This window comes from Sceloporus undulatus, chromosome 10 (assembly GCF_019175285.1).
Source record: "Sceloporus undulatus isolate JIND9_A2432 ecotype Alabama chromosome 10, SceUnd_v1.1, whole genome shotgun sequence".
NCBI lineage: Eukaryota > Metazoa > Chordata > Lepidosauria > Squamata > Phrynosomatidae > Sceloporus > Sceloporus undulatus.
In genome coordinates, this window is record NC_056531.1 from 721,941 (window position 1) to 737,020 (window position 15,080).

General features: G+C 49.9%; 3 protein-coding genes across 5 annotated transcripts in view; 2 read left to right on the plus strand and 1 right to left on the minus strand.

The window, feature by feature from the left end:
* Positions 1 to 15: 15 nt before the first annotated feature.
* SIRT4 (sirtuin 4) lies at positions 16 to 4,649 on the plus strand. The gene is made up of 5 exons (XM_042441460.1): positions 16 to 76; positions 1,010 to 1,515; positions 1,888 to 2,182; positions 3,201 to 3,431; positions 3,601 to 4,649. Exons 2-4 carry the CDS (start codon positions 1,010 to 1,012, stop codon positions 3,351 to 3,353), a joined length of 954 nt encoding a protein of 317 aa, XP_042297394.1. The 5' UTR covers positions 16 to 76; the 3' UTR covers positions 3,354 to 3,431; positions 3,601 to 4,649.
* An 830-nt stretch (positions 4,650 to 5,479) lies between these two features.
* LOC121916428 (hydroxysteroid 11-beta-dehydrogenase 1-like protein A) lies at positions 5,480 to 10,296 on the plus strand. Of its 2 annotated transcripts, none has more exons than XM_042441461.1 (6): positions 5,480 to 5,637; positions 7,120 to 7,250; positions 8,070 to 8,181; positions 9,051 to 9,239; positions 9,645 to 9,788; positions 10,031 to 10,296. In XM_042441461.1, the coding sequence occupies exons 1-6, from the start codon at positions 5,556 to 5,558 to the stop codon at positions 10,243 to 10,245; spliced, it is 873 nt and encodes a 290-aa protein (XP_042297395.1). In that variant the 5' UTR covers positions 5,480 to 5,555; the 3' UTR covers positions 10,246 to 10,296. The 2 variants fall into 2 exon arrangements, with proteins under 2 accessions (XP_042297395.1, XP_042297396.1); XM_042441462.1 differs by lacking the exon at positions 5,480 to 5,637 and adding an exon at positions 6,885 to 7,032.
* A 253-nt stretch (positions 10,297 to 10,549) lies between these two features.
* LOC121916429 overlaps positions 10,550 to 15,080 on the minus strand; it is a 9,021-nt gene continuing 4,490 nt past the window's right edge. For both annotated transcript variants that reach the window (XM_042441464.1, XM_042441463.1), the window contains exons 6-7: positions 11,409 to 11,510; positions 10,550 to 10,886 (exon numbers count right to left, since the gene is read on the minus strand). In XM_042441464.1, the coding sequence (XP_042297398.1) occupies positions 10,721 to 10,886; positions 11,409 to 11,510 (268 nt within the window). In that variant the 3' untranslated portion in view covers positions 10,550 to 10,720. The remainder of the gene's footprint in view (positions 10,887 to 11,408; positions 11,511 to 15,080) is intronic.

The following is a 15,080-nucleotide window of genomic DNA, read 5'->3' on the forward strand; positions in this document are numbered from 1 at the left end:
GCCTCCGCGCTCCCTCTCGGCGCGCGTGCGCACTAGGGAGCGCGAGTGGAGGTCAAATTGCTCAGGATCGGGAGCAGTAAGTATTTTTTGGAAGGGGGGGGGGGGGGGGGAATCAGTGGATCGAAGAGGAAAGAAGACTACAGAGCCGATAATGTACCCCTTTGATGCCTTCCCTTAGCTAAGAAGCCTCTCCTGTCCTCGGGTGCCATCTACACTGCAGGGATCTTGCGGTTTGACCTCGCTTTTAAGAGGGCTGGAATCCAGTCGTTTTGCAAAGTAGTGTTTGCAAAGTAGTTTTGCAAAGGTCTGCAGCCTTCTCTGCCTCACAGCGCCTTGTTCTGGTGCCTCCCCAAACTACACATCCCAGGCATTCTCCTACCTCCTCGAAGCCTTATCTCCCCAAGAGGGCTGGTACCCCACCAAACTACAGATCCCAAGGCTCTGTAGACTGGAGCATGGCAGTTCAAGCTGGGTCAGCCTGGGCTGCATCCATACTGGAGAAATAACTCAGCTTGGCACCACTTTAACTGCCCTAGCTGAAAGCTCTGGAATTCTGGGAGTTGGAGTTTGTTGTGGGCCCAGAGTGGAGCAGAGCAGGTTATTTCTCACATTTCCAAACTGGGAGATATATTTATTTCTGACCCACACAGAGTACTTGGAGTCAATCCCTAAAGTAGCCCTGGGTTGTGATTTGCACTCAGGCTCCAACTGAGAACCTTTAGGACACGGCCATAAGAGGCCAAAATCTCTCCCTTGTCAAGATCCCAGGGAACCAAATCCGTTAAAACAACAATTAAAAGCGAGCGGACACAATCCCAAGTTAAGCAACAACAGCAGCAGCAAATCCTTGATAAGCTAGGTATTAAAACCAGCCAGGCTTTGGCCAAGGGGGCCAATCGCTGGACAGGCAATGCCAAGGTTTGGCGCCCGTCGTATGCCATTCTCATGCCCACAGAGGGCCTTGGTTTGGGACTCACTGTCCCCTTTTTCTTGTTCATTCCTCCCCAAGATGAGCATTACCTCCCTCCTGAAGTCCTCCGAAGCCTCCCTCCGACGGCGTTGGCACCACAGGGCCTGCTCCTCAGTGGCCCCCTTGGCTCCAACCTTGGCATTTGTGCCTGCCTGCCCACCTGTGGACCCCAAAGGACTCCAAAAGCTGCAGGAGTTTCTCTTCAACTCCCAGAGGCTCTTCGTCTTAACCGGAGCTGGCATCTCCACTGAATCGGGGATACCGGATTACCGTTCCGAAGGCGTGGGCCTCTACGCCCGGACCGACCGGCGCCCCATCCAGCATGCCGAGTTTCTCCGGAGCGCCAAAGCCCGCCAGAGGTACTGGGCCAGGAATTTTGTGGGTTGGCCTCAGTTCTCCTGCCATCGCCCCAACGTTGCCCACCTGGCCCTGAGGAGCTGGGAGCAGGCAGGGAGACTCCACTGGCTGGTCACCCAGAACGTCGATGCCCTCCATGCCAAGGCTGGGAGCCAGCGTCTGACCGAGCTCCACGGCTGCACCCACAGGTGAGGAGGGGCACCGGGTTTGAATTTGCAATGGGAAAGACGGTCCCGGTTCCTCAGATTTCAAAACCTAAGCAACCAGGTCCCATTGCACACTTAGAGCCACTTGATCTCACTTTAACCGCCACCACTTTGGAAAACTGGTAGTAAAAATATCAAAACAAACGAAGAAAAAGAAACAACTCAAAGATCCATGATGTATACATGGAATTGAGAACAGTAAAGATTCAGCACATGCAACCATTCTTTGAGCGATGTGTCTGAGACATAAATATGCACCCGACAGGTTTGGGATGGATTTCGGGGGGGGGGGGGGCGCTTTCTCTCTGTTTTCTTGCACCTGAGGTTTTCCATGGGTTCTTTTTTGTCCCGCAGGGTCCTGTGCCTCAGCTGTGGTGACCAAACCTCCCGGGCCGACCTCCAGGAGCGGTTCCAGGCCCTGAACCCCACATGGCAAGCCGAGGCACTTGGGGTGGCCCCTGACGGTGACGTCTTTCTCTCGGAGGAGCAAGTGCGCACTTTTTGCGTCCCGACCTGCAACAAATGTGGTGGGCCCCTCAAGCCAGACGTGACGTTCTTTGGGGATACCGTCGGCAAAGAGAAAGTGGACTTTGTGTACCAGCGCCTGGCCGAGTCGGATGCCATCCTGGTGGCTGGCTCCTCGCTCCAGGTCCGTGAGTGTCCTACACACAACGTTGTTGTTGTAGTAGTCATTAGATTTCTTGGTATCTTGGTAATTAGATTTCTTGCCATTCGCCCCACATTGAGATTCAAGGTGCCTTATACAGTGGTACCCCGGGTTACGAAAATAATCCGTTCCGCGGCGCCCTTCATAACCCGAAATCTTTCGCTAGCTGAAAAAGCCATAGGCGCTAGCGCTGGAAGCCGCGATTCCGTGTGAAAAAGCGCCGACAAGCACCAAAAATTTTTTTCGTAAGCCAGAAAAAAAAACGTAACCCGGAACAGTTTTTTTCCTATAGAATTTTTTCGTATCCCGGAAATTTCGTAACGCGGTGCTTTCGTATCCCGGGGTACCACTGTAACTTCGAAAAGAGCTCTCCAGCTAAAAAGGTACAAAGCGGAAACCTTAAAATGACATTTTCAAACTACAGACCGCAGTCTGCGTTTGCTCCTTTGACTTCCGCAGCTTGGCTTTTTCACAGATTTGAGTAACGTGTCCTCTCCAGGAATGTCTAGGTCCTCCAGCGTGGCTTTGCTGGAGGTTGACCATAGAGTTGCAATGGAAGACCTAGACATTCTTTTTAAAAAATCTCTAGGCATTTGTAGGTTCTCCAACTCAATTTTTTGGTCAGCTTTGGTGGATGTGCACGGTTGACAAAAGGAGTGTGTGATCTGGAACCCAGAGGATCCCAGGGTTCCATTTTGGCCTCCTTTGGAAGACTGCAGCTCTCATGGCCACCCTTTGGACAACCATACATGACGTCGCGTCACTCCTAGCTGTCTTTCAGGCCTTGATATTTCAGGACGCTTCCCTCCCTTGAAACAGTATTTCAAAGTGATTGGAACCCTTTTTGGGTATGTGTTTTGCAGCGCCCAAATATAATTGGTTTTAGCTGAAAGAATGAAGGGGGCTGCTGGGCACTTTGCGTGGGTACCCAGGGGATGCATGCAACCCATGCAGTCTATAAGTCTGAACTGGACAGGTGCTTGGTTTTGTACCCTGGCAGGTGTACTCGGCCTACAAGTTTGCCCTCGCAGCTCGGGACCGGAAGCAGCCGATGGCTATCGTGAACATTGGCCCCACAAGGGCTGATTCCTTTGCATCTTTGAAGCTGAGTTCTCGGTGTGGGGAACTGCTGCCTTTGGTTGTCCTCAAGTGATCCAGTTCAGCACACCAGAAAATAAATCCTTGGGGAAGAGACATTACTGTAGTGCTGGGGACTCACACCTTTGCTCAGGTAAGTTTGAAGTCAATGGGGAGGGCCACCTTGTGGCAACCCTAAGCAAGTAGACAGCCAAGGAAGAAGGAGCAACCTTGGCTCCCTGGACGTAAGAGGTAGGGGCTTCAACACAGTATGACAAATCCAGTTTTTGTAATCATGCATCTGTTTCTCTTTCCATCTGCAGGTTCCACATGTTCTGGATTGAGTGGCACAACAGCCAAGCGGTGCCACCCCAGGAACAGATTTTTGGGACGCCAACCCATTTGCCACTCTTTCATCTGTCAGAACTCCTTGCTCCATAAATTCCTTGAGCTCTGCAACAGTGACTGCCACTTGCTTTTGTCGTGATGCACCGTGAAAAGCAGGGGAACAGATGGTTTGCTGCCTTGCATCGCTGGCCACATCATCACACAAAGCCCCAAGGGAGAGAAGAATCCTGGAAGGCCTTGTGTCTCACCCTCAGACAGCCCAGGAGGGTGAGAAACGTCAAGAAGGATTTAGGGGATCCAGAACAAGGAGGAAAGAACTGTGACAGTTGTAGGGATCCCATACCATGCTGGATTGCCATCTTGCACCGGATGAACGTACTCCAATCCCCAGGACTGAAATGGGATTTCGCCTGTCCAGGCATGTCTATCAGGAACATTACAATGGCCTTCTACCCCAAAACCATTCCCTACCCCCGGGGATTAGATGACTGCATTTACAAGTCCCTGGGAATTATTTTAAGTTGACTGTATGAACCAGTCTAAATCCTTAGAGAGAGGCTGGATAGAACAATTGCAAATAAAACTAAGGATATTTATTTCACTAGCCTGTATGGGTTAGCAGGGTGATGCTTAGCAGGAGTGGGGCTGGGATGTCAGGGTGGCCTACTGCACAATTTCAAGCAATTTGTGCTCCGGAAACATATATAAAGCCCTGCAAACATGTGAAATTAGAATGATATGTATCTTAACTTATGAAAGGGTTTTCCCCCCTCACCAGTATGCTCCTGCATACATTTAGTGGTGACAGATCCTCTTATGGACTGGGAACAATGTAGACTGTCCTTTAACGCAACTCTGTGGTCAACATCTGCCAAAAGTGGACCATAGAATCATGCTGGAGGACCTACAAATACCCAGAGAAGTGTTTTCTCTAGGAATCTCCAGCACGACTCCAAATTCCAGCAGAGTTGTGACCTAGAGATTCGTAGAGAGAACATATTAATCACATCCACAGAAGTCAACGTCACAAATGTTGAGGGCAGACTACTCACAAGAAGAAGCTGCTGCTTTGTCCAGGAGGGCAGGTCTTCAGCCCTTTGGGGAATTCCTTGCAAGCCTTTTGCCCTGGGATCCATTAAGCTTCCACTGTTGCCTTAGGAAAGAATTAATGATTTGGGTCACTCCTGGAACATCTCGATGGCCATGGCTGGAGGAACCAGAAGCTTGGCCTCCTTGGGATGGATAGCCTCCTGAGAATCCCCATCTCTCATAGCCTCCAGGAACAGAAAAGTAGTAACATTTATTTCAGGTTACAGATTGCATACATGATGCAGTGGCACCCATCTATATCACAGCCAGGTTCAGACGACATGCGGCGAGTTGACCAGTATCTCACACGCAGACCCATATCTGCTATATTCATACATTACATTAAGGGTAGTCAAAGTGTTTTCCGGTCTCACTGCATGTTTGATAAAGGTCCCTCCTGGACAGCAGGATTTCAAACAGCAGCCTGGTGTTGGAACGGAGGCAAGCATCATGCTCTGAGTATCCTGGCCCTTGTAGACACCACCCAAGTCCATGAAAGCTCATGCTACAACTTATTTTGCTCAGACTCAATGGTGCTACAAGATCCCTTTGCATACTGATTTCCCAGCCTCACATGGCTATGTCTCTGAATTCTGAACAGGGTGACTAAGGCATCTTTTTTACTGAAATTACTTTGCTGAACATCTGTATTTCTTTTGTTCTCAAAAGACATTGTACAGAAGGAAATGAAGTCCAGTTGGGTCTGGGAAACTCCACCCCATGCTTTCCTCTGGGCAAAGAGCTGCTTGGGGTGGGAAGGGACAGGCTCTGGAGTTTGATCCTTGTGTGCACTTGGAGTAGAAGTGTTAGTAGAGTTTAATGATTGATCTGAGAAGGCACCATGGCTGTCCTCCGGATCCTTGCCTCTATCCTTGTCGCTCTCTGCGCTTACCATTTCTACAACCAGAAAACCTTCTCTGAAGGTAAGGAACATCAGAGCGGTAAGCTGGGTGACCAACTAGTAAAATGCAAAGGCAGGGTACTGGTGGGATGGAGAGAAAGCTATTGCAAAGTTTGGGTAGGCTCTTCTGGGGAGAGACAGGCTTTCAAATTGTCTGGACCTAAGATATATAGGGATGTAAAAGGTCAAAACTAGCCACTTTGAATTGTTCCCAGAAATGGACCAGTGGCCAGTGAAGTTGTTTCAGCAAGGGAGTTATATGCTCCCTATAACTAGCCCCGGTCAACCTTCTCCCTGCAGTATTTAGAACCTGCTGCAGTCTCCAAACAATTGTCAAAAACAGCCCCATATCGGGTGTGTTATTGTTGACTTCACTGTTATCACCCTCAACTCCATCTTATGGTGACTCCTAGGATTTTCTTGGCAAGATTTTTTTTGCAGAGGAGGTTTGCCATTGCTTTCCTCTGGGGCTGAGCGTGTGGGTCACCCAGTGGATTTTGGACATAGGAAGCCTGGTCTCCCAGAGCTCTTTACATTGTTGACTTTTGCATCTTAAGTGCTGGAGCACCGAACAGGAGGGGCCTGGTGTTTTGGTGTGCTGCCGCCTTTCAACCCTGACACCATTTCCTGATGAGGATCGGCATGCCAGAAACTCACCTCATCTAACTGCAGGAGGCTTTTACAGCCCATCTTGCTTCCCTTGTGGGACTCGGAGTAGACAGCAGTTCTCCACCCAGGCCATCATGAGATCCAGTTAGCAAATCAAAAGGAGTGTAATAGCTGTTATAACTCTTATACAACAGCTTGTGTTATAGGACCTTGTGACTTGAGCAAGCATTTCCCCCTATAGGTGGTGTGTCTTAGAAATGAGGCCTGCTAGGGACAGCAGAGTCCTCCTCAATGCAAATGGAAGAGGCCTGCTTCATTTAGGGACCAAGTAGAGACATGGGCTGGAATTCACAATTGCAGTGACAAATGCATAAGCTTGTGTTGCACATTCATCACTGATTCATAGTCATGATCTTTATGTATGCAATAGTGAATACAATTAATAAAAATCTGTAATCCAGTCTTACTAGACAGCAGCTACTGCAAGCGACAGGGGTCTGTTCTCCTGTCAAACGGGATGCAACACATGGATGTCTCCACCCACTTTCTTCAAACAATCTTCAGCGCAAGGAGGAATTGCAAGGGGTGGAAATGTCACATTGCTGCATCCCGAGTGACACCCAGTCCTAGAGCTCCAGTTGCAGACCACATTGGAATTGCATTGCAGGCAACGTTGACACATGCAGTGCCACCGGTGAGCCAATCACTCATTGGAGTTTGGGTCGGAAACCATCTGGGTTAATGCAAGGATACTAATACATATCAACGTAAATCGAAACTATCAAAACTGTGCTAGGTCTCCATAGAAGTAAGTCACTGCAAGGATTCTGGCGTGGCTCCAGCTCTTTCGATAAAGGGGGGAAATGCCTCATTTTGCCCTTTTCTATGTGTGCAGAACTGGTGCGAGGGAAACGGATCCTGGTGACGGGTGCAAGCACAGGGATTGGAGAGCAAATTGCCTACGAATTGGCACGGATGGGGGCCCATGTGATGGTGACAGCCAGGAGAGAGAAGCGACTCCAGGAGGTATTATTACTATCAGTGATTATCATCATCATCATCATTGGTATCGCACAAAAATGAAAAATAGGACAGCAGACTTCAAAGTAGTTAAAAGTGTCAGCTGGAACTTGTTAGGGATAAGTTTTAATAGGTGGATTTACATCTGCGGGGATTAGAACTGGGCAGCTCTATAGCATCTGTATCCAGTAAAGGGCTGCTGTCGTTTTACTATGAAAGGGAGCCAGCAAAGTAATCGATGCACACCGGAACCCATGCACAGCAGGACCAATGCACAATGAAACCGATACACAGCCACCCTGTTGTACATCAGCATACTGACTGGGGAGTGCCAATGCGGATTATGAGACTTGTGCCAGTGTCATATTCTACATCTTCACAATCCACTAACCGGCTGCCTCTTCCATCTTCCCACTAAATGCACCTGTAAGGATGGAGGGACAGAAGGTAGGGCCTCCCTAGAAGATCTCCAAACATGGGCAGGCTCGTTGGGGAGAATGTGGGCCTTCAGATAACCTTTGGTTTAAGCTGCAGACAATCTGGTGATCATCCATACGCAGTAAATAATTTACAAATTTTATCATAGAAGCCCTGGGCCAGTTTATGGCCTCTCTTGAACAATAATTTTCACCATCAATATCCTGCTAAGCAACTTTACGGACACACAAACACAACCTGAAGTCTGCCCCTTGGCTCCTTGAACCTATTATTGTCTATTCTGACCGACAGTTGGGCATGACCGCTTTTCAGAAATATAGCAGTAGATACATTGCTGATGCTGATCTTTCTGATTTCTCCCTTCATTTTCCTCCCTGTTCAATCCAGGTAGTCCAAAAATGCCTAGACCTGGGTGCCAGCTCTGCTCAATACGTTGCAGCAGACATGAGCAATTTGACGGCTGCCCAGAAGGTGATGGAAGAAACCAAGGATGCGCTGGGTAAAGATCCAAGTCTCCCCTTCATCCAGCACCCAGATTCAAACCTCTAGTATTACAGTCCCTCAAAACTTCAGCTGAGCCTTTAGAAAGAGAGCTGAGGCACCCAAAGCAAAATTTTCCTGGTTGGAAATGTGCAAGTTGCAATACTCAGTTTAAATCAATATTTGCAAACTGCAGCAGGCTAAACAGCCACCTAAAAGGCACTTCTCCCAACCACAGGTTTGCATCCAGAGGTTTAATGAAAGAATAACTCTTTAAAGGAACAAAAGACAAGCTAGGAGAGGATGCAGCCGTTTGATTTTCCCTGAGTTTACTGGGAAGGGCAGGATGGCCCCCTCTCCTCTCTCTCTCCTGCTGAATAAGTGAATGCAAAGTACTTTTGCGCTCTGAACTTGGTTTGCACCAATGGAAGCAAGCTAAGGGCACAGGGGAAAAGGGGGATTCAAACCCTGCTCTCCCAAGGCCTTAGTCCAATGCTTAAACCACTACACCACACTGCCTCCCATTGCAATCACTAGGGAGACATCCTTTAAGTGCCTCTTTGTAGAACAAAGAGCCAGCTTCTTGGAGAAGATGCAGGAAGGAAATAGTGATAAGGATAATCTACTAGGCAACAAATGATTACTTAGGAAGACAGGTCAGGAAAGATACCTGGGTCTACTTGGCTATCTTTCTGTTCATCAACCCAACGGGTTCAAGTTACTCATCGCAAACTTTGGTGCTCAGGTTCCAGCACCATCTGTGTAATAAAAAGGCTGGGCTCATCTTGAGATAATCCTAAGGGACACCATAGAAACTATCTGACCCCAAAACACAAATTCTGTCATTTCGGTTGTGCTGAGTGTCTTTTGTACCTTCTTCTCTGCCAGGAGGCCTTGACCACCTTATATTGAACCACGTGGGGCTAACTTTTCAGTTCGGTCCGTTCCAAAGAGACGTGGAGATCGTGATCAAGACCATGACCATCAACTTCTTCAGCTACGTCCAGCTGACCATTTTGGCGCTGGATATGTTGCAAGACTCTCACGGGAGCATCATCGTCGTATCTTCCATGAGCGGTAGGACATGTTGGGGGATATCAAGTCTACATCAGATGCTTAGTTAAGAATACAGAGGACCCTTAGTATCTGCCTGGGTTTGGTTCCAGGACCCCTTGCAGATACCAAAATCCCTGGATACTCAAGTCTCATTAAATACAGTGCCATAGCAAAGCTGCACCTCTTGGAAGCCTATCTTGCAATAGGTTTATTTAGCTTTCTAAGCTCAGGCCCACAGTCCAGCTGAAAGGGATATTCCAACCCCCGACAAAACCATAGATTTTATTCAAATGGACTCAGGGCCAACCTTCAAAAGAGTATGGAGGGGCATTACTGCCAAGGAAAGAGACTCTGGACCAGGCTGTGCCATTCCAAAAGCAACACAACCTACAATGACCCAAACCAAAATGTCTCCCTCTCTGTCAGGCCGCGTCCCCTCCCCGTTCGCTGTCCCATATGGAGCAAGTAAATCCGCCCTAGAGGGCTTCTACAGCAGCCTGCGCACTGAACTTCGCCTTATGAAAGCCGAGCTGCCTGTCACCATTGCAGTCTTGGGGTACATCGACACAGGTGAGCCTTAGGCCAATGCGCCATATTTTCCACACTCACAGACCTGCCTCGGTCCCAATGCTACCCAGAGCCGACTGGTGGCTGGCAAGGTTGTGAGTTCGATCCCAGGGTTGGCTCACCCTTCCATCCTTTTGTCAGTAGGTAAAATGAGGACCCAACTTGTTGGGGACAACTGGCTCACAGATTAGAGAAATGTACACGCTATCACTATTACTATTGGCGACTTGTTTTCTTTCTGGCAGACATGGCTATGAACGCCATAGGGGACAAAACATTGATGTCGCCAAGTTCAAAGGAAGAATGCGCCCGGGAAATTGTGAAAGGAGGCATGCTGAGACAACGGGAGGTTTTCTATCCTTACTGGAGCACTAAACCTCCTCTCCTCCTCCGAGACTGGATGCCAGAATTTTTGGAATACCTCATTGGCAAAGCCTACGTTGTGGAGAATATCATATAGATAGAAAAGGGTGGTGGGTCTGTTACTAGTACGCCGTTCGAGAAATAAAAATGCCAGGATAAGAGTATGACAGATGAAATGGATTGGGAGATGGTACAGAACACCTGATCGATCTATTGCCAAAGTGCTGGGAAAGCTGTGGGGCAAAAGGATTGTGTGGGCATATGTGGCGGGAATGCCCTTTGGTTCAGAAATGTTGGTGCAAGGTTGTAAGCGAGATTAATAGGGATGGCAAAGGGGATAGTGAGGGGATATGAAGTAGTAATTTTGTGCACTCTTCCCTATAAAGAACATTCATTCTCTTGCTTGGCCACACATGTCCTAATTGTTATTGGGGAAATGCTGGAGGGTATGCACACCTCAATAGCACCCTACACACCAACACAGAGAGAGAAAGAGAGACAGGTCCACAGGTGGATGGGAGCATGCACCGCTTTTTATTTCGCGTCGGTTCTTCCCACACATGCCAAGCCTTCTAGGCCCCTGAGGAGTTGAAGTCGGAGCCTGGAGCATCGTGGTCCTTGTCGTCCTCTTTGTTGCCTTTGTGTCTTGCCATCACAGGGGTGTTGAAAATGGAAGTGCTGCTGGAGGAGCTGGAACTGGGAGGTTGGGAAGATGAAGCAGGACTATGGGAGGGAAACCTGAGACAAGACGACAAAAGCAAAGAAACCTTGGGAATGCTGGCACACTGCAGGAGTAAAGCAGTCTGACACCGCTTGAACTGCCAGGGCTCAATGCTAGGGAATTCTTGGATACGTCGCTTGGCGGGGCACCGGAACTCTCCGACAGGGAAAACTAAACATCTCACACAAGCAACAAAGCCCAGGATTCCATAGCACTGCGCCATGACAGTCCAAGCAGCATCAAACTACATTCGTTCTGGAGTGCAGATCAGGCCTGAGTCACCTTGTGGGAACGTACAAAGAAGAGCACTTCACACTCCCATCTTCCCAGGAGATTCTGTAATTCCCATAAAATTCTAACAGACCATTACCAGCAAACTACAGTTCCCAGAAACCTTTGAGGGAAGCCATGAGACTAAATAAACACTAGTAAGTCGTAAGACCTTGTGATAGGGTCACCATAATTCAGAGTTGACTTAAAGCGAAGATCAAGACATCACCGTGACAATGGGGGAAATGTACATCAGAAAAGACCCACACCTCCGAGGGTTGGAGTATCTCATCCGGCCGAGAGAACTGTTGCCCAGGAGTGTAGGACGGAAGCCCTCAGGGTTCAGCATTAAAGGACGCAGGTCAACCATGCTGATGAAACAGAGAGAATTTTTGACTACATAAGCAAAATCTTCATCCTTGGGATACATTGACTGCACACTGAAAATGTTCTTGGAAAACAAGGAAAACAGAGCTCCATGGAGCATGCAAAGCTCTTATCTAGCATACCCAACAAGCTTTGTTTCCCAAATAATAATAATAATAATAAAATCTTTATTTGTATCCCGCCCTTCCAAACGATCAGGGCGGCTTACAATGATGCAGCAAGTGCAAGCAAAATACAAAGGTTAAAAACATATACACAACAACAAAATAATCTAAAAAACAACAATAAAAGCCCCTTAGCCCAACCTCATGGCCACGGAAGAGGAGGGAGGCCCACAGGATATTTAATCGGGGAATGCCTGCTTGAATAGGAAGGTTTTGAGGTCCTTCCTAAATTGGGCCAGGGTGGTAGATGAGCGGAGCTCCGTGGGCAGCGTGTTCCAAAGGGCTGGGGCAGCTGTGGAAAAGGCCCTTCTCGAAGTGGAAGCTAACCTGGCCCCAGGCACCTTCAGTAATTGCTGCCCAGATGTTCTGAGGGTGCGAGGCGGAATGTACGGGGAGAGGCGGTCCTTTAGGTATCCTGGGCCCAAGCCATTTAGGGCTTTATAGGTAATAACCAACGCCTTATATTGAGCTCGGAAGCGGATGGGCAGCCAATGAAGATCTTTTAGCACAGGTGTTATGTGGCTGGTCCTGGATACGCCAGTGACCAGCCGGGCTGCCATATTCTGTACCATTTGCAGCTTCCGAGTTTGGTATAAGGGTTGCCCCATGTAGAGTACATTGCAGAAATCCAGTCTCGAAGTTACCAGAGCATGTACAACAGTTTCTAGGTCCCTCTGGGCCAGGTATGGGCGCAGCTGGCGAATAAGCCGAAGTTGATAACAGGTGCTCTTGACCGTCGCATTCACCTGAGCAGTCAGGTGAAGCGACGAGTCAAGAAGCACCCCCAGACTGCGCACGGAGTCCTTCACAGGGAGCGTGACCCCGTTCAGGACAGGTGGAACCACCGCCATTCCTGGACCAGGGGAACCTATCACTAGTACCTCCGTTTTCTCTGGATTTAGTTTGAGTCGGTTTTTCCTCATCCAGCCCATTACTGACTCCAGACAGGCCACAAGAGGAGAGCCGCCATCCCCAGTCACTGCATCAGTCGGAGACATAGAGAAAATGATTTGGGTGTCATCAGCGTACTGATAACCCCGCGCCCCATGTCTCCGGATGATCTCTCCCAGCGGTTTCATGTAAATGTTAAATAGCATGGGAGACAGAATGGCTCCTTGAGGGACCCCGGTTTTAAGGGCCCGCTCGCTGGAGCACACGTCTCCCAGCTGCACCATCTGGGACCTCCCAGAGAGGTAGGAGCGGAACCACTGGAGCACAGTGCCCCCGACTCCCACCTCAGCCAGGCGCCCCAGAAGGATACCATGGTCTATGGTATCGAAAGCCGCTGAGATGTCCAAGAGCACCAGCAGGGACACGCTTCCCCTGTCAATGCCCAGACGGAGATCATCGACCAAGGCGACCATGGCTGTCTCAACCCCGTGACCCGCCCGGAAGCCAGTTTGAAATGGGTCCAGATAATCCGTTTCATCCAAGACCGCCTGAAGCTGGATCGCAACCGCCCTCTCGATCACCTTTCCCAAAAATGGTAGCAGCGAGACAGGCCGATAATTATTATGAACCAGGGGGTCGAGGGAGGGCTTTTTTAGGATCGGTTTTACAATGGCCAATTTGAGATCCGATGGAAATTGCCCATCCCTCAAAGATGTATTAATTATCCGGCGTAACAATAGCGTTACCACCGGTCCCCCCTGGGCCGCTAACCATGAGGGACAGGGATCAAGAGAGCAGGTTGTTTTCCGAACACTTCCGAGGATCTTGTCCACATCCTCGGTACTCACCAACTCAAACTGATCCAGTGTAACATAGTCCACGGAGGCTCTGGACACTTCTACGCTAGGTTCTGCCATAATGTCGGCGTTCAGACCTTCGCTTATACGAGAGGTTTTATCCGCGAAAAAGTCGTTAAACAAGTCACAGCAGGCCTTAGAAGGTTCAAGGATCTGGTTCAGGGCGGGAGGGAGCTGAGTTAGCTCCCTGACCACCCTGAACAACTCTGCCGGACGCGACTCCGCGGACGCAATACGAGCACCATAGAACGAGTTCTTTGTTGCTCGTATTGCCTCTCCGTAGTCCTTTAACAGTTGGTCTAGGAGAGTCTTGTCATTTAAGCAAAGGTGTTTCCGCCAACGGTACTCTAGCCGTCGCAGAACCCGCTTCCTCGCCCGGAGATCTTCCGTATACCAGGGCTTACGTTTGGAAGCGGGCCTGAGAGGGCACTTGGGAGCGATTCTGTGTATAGCCCCAGAGAGACCGGTATTCCAAATACCGGTAAGGGCATCAACAGAGTCGCTGTCATTTCCAACCGTGAGCCCCTCTAAGGCTTCTTGGAACCTCTCAGGTTCCATCAGCCTTCGAGGGTGGACCATCCTAACTGGTCCACCACCCCCGGGGGGGATCTGGGTAGAAGCCTTGATTTTCGCCTCTACCAGGAAGTGATCCGTCCATGACAAGGGGGAAATATTGGCTATTTCCACCCACGGATTTTCCGCCTCCGAACAGAAGACCAAATCGAGAGTATTACCCGCACAATGCGTAGGACCCTGTATCAGCTGGGACAGGCCCATGGCCGCCATGGTCTCCATGAATTCCCGAGCCGCACCGGATGGAACATAGCTGGCCGTGAGGGAGATGTTGAAGTCACCCAGGACAAGAAGCCTGGGCGTCTCCAACATCAGCTCAGCGACCAGCTGTGTCAGCTCGTTAAGGGAGTCCGCTAATGCACGGGGTGGCCGATACACTAACAGAATCCCTAGACTGTCCCTAGCCTTCAGGGTCAGGTAAATACACTCGATATAGGAGGTCTGTCGGATGTGGTTCCTGGTGAGGGACACGGTGTTCCTATGTACCAAGGCCACACACACACCCCCGCCCACCTAACCTGCGCTGGTCCTTCACCGAGTACCCGGCAGGCAGGGCCTGAGCCCACACGGCATCCCCTTCAGGCCCCAGCCAGGTCTCGGTAATGCAAGCCAGGTCACACTTAGAGTCCTCCAGGAGGTCCTGGAGGATGTGGGCTTTGTTGTTAATAGACCTGGCATTGCACAGGAGCAGCGACAGGGTTTGTGGCACGGTTGGAGAGACCCTCAGGTCCTTTAGGTTGGGAGGGGGACAGGAAGGCGAGATAGATATGATGCATCTATCTCGCCTTCCCCTGGAACGGAAGTCCCTTCTCCCACCGCCATACCTCCCCCTGCCCCACACTACCTCTATTGGGGCTCCGCCCACCAAGGTGTTATCCCCGGCCCAGGCATCCCCCGCATCCCTATCCTCCCCCCACCCTTCTATGGCTGTTAAAGGAGCAGAGGTAAGCCACTGCAGGCATCCTCTGCTCCCGGGCTATTCTAAGCCTCCTACACCCGCTGAGACTGCGCAACTGCGCAAATACGCAGCGGTGGAGCTCCCCAAGTCCGTGGGCGGCACTCCCGGGGT

Coding starts and splice junctions, on each gene's coding strand:
- SIRT4 (XM_042441460.1), top strand. CDS start 1,010: ATGAGCATTACCTCCCTCCTGAAGTCCTCCGAAGCCTCCCTCCGACGG. Junction 1,516..1,887: donor CTCCACGGCTGCACCCACAG/GTGAGGAGGGGC, acceptor TTTGTCCCGCAG/GGTCCTGTGCCTCAGCTGTG. Junction 2,183..3,200: donor TGGCTGGCTCCTCGCTCCAG/GTCCGTGAGTGT, acceptor GTACCCTGGCAG/GTGTACTCGGCCTACAAGTT.
- LOC121916428 (XM_042441461.1), top strand. CDS start 5,556: ATGGCTGTCCTCCGGATCCTTGCCTCTATCCTTGTCGCTCTCTGCGCT. Junction 5,638..7,119: donor CCAGAAAACCTTCTCTGAAG/GTAAGGAACATC, acceptor CTATGTGTGCAG/AACTGGTGCGAGGGAAACGG. Junction 9,789..10,030: donor CTTGGGGTACATCGACACAG/GTGAGCCTTAGG, acceptor TCTTTCTGGCAG/ACATGGCTATGAACGCCATA.